We start from the raw sequence: 4,187 nt of genomic DNA on the forward strand, positions 1-4,187 counted from the left end.
GATGTAACAAATATTATATTCCAAATTAACTCTTGTAGAATTAAAACGGAAGAATTAGTTTCGGTAATCAAACACGATGACTTATCTCTATCCATTTATTCTCTTAACAATTTCAACACAATGATCTTATCTTCGTTTTTAAACAACTGTAAAGGCGTAATAACAATTCAAGCCCTAAAAGATTTCCAGGTTATTTTCTATGATTGTTCAATTGATTTATTTTAAAATCTATTTGACATTTTGCGTGTGAATTATATGGCATTGTGATCAAAATATTATGAGTGAGTCGATCTGGGTAATGTTATACAATCAACAAGCTGAGTTTTATTAGAGTATTAAAATTGTATACATTATATCTTTTTCCGTTTATCATATATAATTGGATATATTTTGTGTTATCGATGACCGTTTACATGCCTACATCCATGTCTCAAAACAAATATTATATAAATGAGCATCTTAAACTATGTTCTCTTTGTAATATATAGTATTTCACTTATAAAGTTCATTAGAAATAACTCATTTGAAAAGGTTTTTGCGCAGCCGTGCAATGCACGGGCTTAAAATCTAGTAACTTTTATATAATATATTAGCTTAAGATTTACTATATTGAATCTTGAATCTGTATATAGCAAAAAATAAATTATCAGACGGCAAAATTGTCATCTTTCCCCCAAACTCACGTGCGACCTCTGTTATGAACCTGATTTATTTATGTTTCCCGTGATAAAATAGTTTGACTGCATAGTGCCAATTTATCTGAAAAGAAAAATGATCAAATGCAAACTCCCAATTTTAAAAATGACGTTAATTTTAACTTGCTTTTAAAAAAAGAAAAATTATAAAAATTTACTATCATCAAACTGAAGTGGCTACCGGCCATTCATACAGTTGTAATGTTTAAATGGTGTTAACATTAATTAACATAACAATAATATAATCATTGAAATTTTATGGTAAAACTTGTAAACGCTAGAAGTATGATTACTTCAATATATTACAAGATATCACATTACTTGAGATGTTGATTTTCTTACAAGAGGTCTTAGGTTCGTATCATGCTTCTCCTATGACCAATATTTTGTGGTAACCAAAAAAAAGTTAAAAACAGCTCGAGAGTATTCGGCTGAGTTTACAACTTTCATATACGTAGTATAACATTACGTTCTCCCAAATGTAGAATCAGGATACAATAACAAGTAAATCGGAATTACTAATATAACCTCGAGAATAAGAACGAGCGACGAGTGATTATCATAATAGTACGATATAATTATAATCTATAGTTATAATTATATAAATAAATAAATTATTATAGTTTTATAAAAACAAAGTACCTATATCATATTATTATATTTTTATTTATTTATATATTTAATTTAATATATTTATTATAAACAAAAACAACATGATCATAATTAATCGGGTTATGTTATACTAAGTGCTTCATCTTCAATTTTTGCCAACATACAATTAACAGCATCAGCAATCTCATCCACTGTACTCAACTGGCATCCATCCTCTACCTGTCAAAATATCCCAAAACATTTAACCATTCATTTCATTAATAATAAATTATAAATTATAAATATAAATACTAACTAATATAAAAATTCTTAACATATCAAATTATATAATATACAATAAATTGATTGAATATGAAGGTAAAGATTGATAGCAATTGTTCAAAATCTTTGAGATGAGCAAATATGCACCTCTATATGTTAGACCACAGGCAGCACTAAATTTATAAACGTGTGATCACACTATAAAATAAAGTTTCATTTTTGACACTTTCAAATTGACATGGTTTTGACAAGTCACAATGTTTTTGTCAGTTATAAGGGTCAAAAAGAAAAACTCAATTACACTTCAAAACGTCAAAAAGTTAATAACATTTAGAATATTTAACCCTATTTTTCCACGTTTCAAAGTTTTTGAATACGTATTTTTTCACGCTTATAACTTAAATTTATATTGTTGAGCGTGAAAAACTCATTTAAAAAGTGTTAAAAACTACTATGTATTGTCAAAGATACACATTTTAACGAAGTTAATTAAATCAAAGCAGCATAAATTGTAGGGTTTTCTAACCTTGACACTAAGACTGTAGAGTACCATTTGTACAACGGTTGTAACGTTAAGATGAAGAATAGTAAGCCACAAACACTGTAATCCAGCCACAATTTTTAAGAGCTGTTTAGGGCGTTTTTTTGATAGTATTTTGAGGTTTGCATGGTTCTCCACCATCGTTACTTCAATTTCCGCCATAGCCGGTGGCCGGTTTTTAGTAACCGTGGTCGAAACATCGCCTATTTCGTTGGCCGGTCGAATGGAATATTGTGGGAACGTGAAGAATTCACTAAATGGGAGTGATGAAGGAGAGTAGCCATTGTCGTTTTTGATATTTGGCTTTTGATCAATGGCTCTTTTTTGTACCTCTAGGGTTTGTAGTTGTTGTTCTAGCTCTTTTACAAAATTAATTGCTCCTCCAATTATTGATGCTTGATCCCCCTGGAATATTAATAATTATTTCAACACAATAATTAATTAACATACTGTATTAAAATTGTCAGATAGTATTTTTTATGGAATAAAATTGATGTGATCACAATAATTTTGATGATGTGACTTGGTCCGGCCAAAAATTATTGTAACATCATACTTATTCTGTTAACGAGTAATTAATTTTAAAAGCTAAAAGTATGATGTACACTATAGACCCTTTTACTTTGAAAAAATAATATTAAACTCAATTTAGTTAAATCAAGACAACGACGTCAAACTCACATACCATACTAGCTCAAGAAAATGCAAGTTAATTTAAAAAAATTCCAAAACTTTTTTACCAAAACTATAACATCAATGATCTATTACACTAAATTTGCATACAAAGGCAAAATTTTACCCTTTGAACATATGAAGATGGCATCAAGGATCGAATAACGGCAAGATACTCGTTCATTTGTTTTCGACGGTTGCGTTCCACCGTTATGTGAGTCATTCTCTGATTCTCCAATTCTTCTTTATTCTTCCCACTTTTATTACGCCTTCGCTTTCTCCTACCTACGCCCGCCACCTTGGTGGGGCCCGCAGTCGCTGCCGGCAACTCAATCATTGCCTGGTCAACGAGGGTGCCACTACCCCTACAATCTTCTGGCGAAGATATGGTGGCACCCCAACAATCCTTCATATCATAACAATTGTTGTCATTTTGCAACATTGCAGAATACGAACTGTAATCCCAGTTATTTGCATGGATTTGTCCATAATTTTGAAAAAGATTGTTACTTTCTAAAAACCCACAAAAAGTTTTATCTTCTTGTAACAAATAATCGTACCCCCAATTTCCAATTTGATCTTGTGGGTAAACTATTGTATCTAACGCCATTTGTTCAAATGCAAATGAACCTAAATCTTGAATAAACCGGATGTGATGACTTGAGGGTTTAATATAAAGAGGGAAAAAGTTTGATTCTTTTGTATTTATTTAGGTAGGATAAGCTTGAAAAGTGAACAGTGATCACCACAAAGATTAAAGGAAGCAAGAATCAGACGATGAAATATAATTGTTAGAATGTAGCATATATGATAATATATAATGGAGAGCTTTTTGAAATGTGGATGTTGGTGTGAGTGGTAATGAACTTATATATAAGGACGAAAAGAATCTAGCTAGCTACTGTATTTTACACGTGAAAACATACGTTGCGCTATTATTATTTCCTATGGGTGTTATCGGTTCGTTTTTCAGTTTATTTAGTTCGGTTTTCTCGATATTAGAAGTTTTAAAATCATTTTCAAACCATAATCGAAATCAAATAACAACCGAACCGAAAATCGAATTTGACATTGGTTTGGTTTCGGTTAAAAACCAAATTCGACTTCCGAATCAACTTTTTTTACTTTTTCTCCACAAGATAAACAAACATTATATTATTAACTTTGTAAACTATCTCTCTCTCTCACACACACACACACACACACACACACACACATATATATATATATATATATATATATATATATATATATATATATATATATAGAGAGAGAGAGAGAGAGAGAGAGAGATATAGCTAATAGAATATCATAATATATATTATGGGTATGTTTGGAAAAACTAGATGTTAGCTTTTAACTGGTAGCTTTTATCTGATAGTTGATAACTTTAAATATATTTAATT

The 4,187-nt window shown here is 30.2% G+C and overlaps 1 protein-coding gene across 1 annotated transcript; it reads right to left on the bottom strand.

Moving 5' to 3' along the window:
• Positions 1 to 1,427: 1,427 nt before the first annotated feature.
• Positions 1,428 to 3,391, bottom strand: LOC139867344 (transcription factor bHLH96-like). Its single transcript, XM_071855714.1, has 3 exons — positions 2,909 to 3,391; positions 2,095 to 2,514; positions 1,428 to 1,526 (listed from the first exon to the last, which is right to left on the bottom strand). The coding sequence occupies exons 1-3, from the start codon at positions 3,389 to 3,391 to the stop codon at positions 1,428 to 1,430; spliced, it is 1,002 nt and encodes a 333-aa protein (XP_071711815.1).
• Between the last annotated feature and the right edge of the window lie 796 nt (positions 3,392 to 4,187).

This window comes from Rutidosis leptorrhynchoides, chromosome 9 (assembly GCF_046630445.1).
Source record: "Rutidosis leptorrhynchoides isolate AG116_Rl617_1_P2 chromosome 9, CSIRO_AGI_Rlap_v1, whole genome shotgun sequence".
NCBI lineage: Eukaryota > Viridiplantae > Streptophyta > Magnoliopsida > Asterales > Asteraceae > Rutidosis > Rutidosis leptorrhynchoides.

What these genes read in the sequence shown, in the direction of transcription:
- LOC139867344 (XM_071855714.1), bottom strand. Translation starts at nt 3,391, where the DNA reads ATGGCGTTAGATACAATAGTTTACCCACAAGATCAAATTGGAAATTGG. An exon ending in CATCTTCATATGTTCAAAGG is followed by an intron (nt 2,515 to 2,908) that starts GTAAAATTTTGC and finishes TTAATATTCCAG; the next exon opens with GGGGATCAAGCATCAATAAT. An exon ending in TCTACAGTCTTAGTGTCAAG is followed by an intron (nt 1,527 to 2,094) that starts GTTAGAAAACCC and finishes ATATTTTGACAG; the next exon opens with GTAGAGGATGGATGCCAGTT.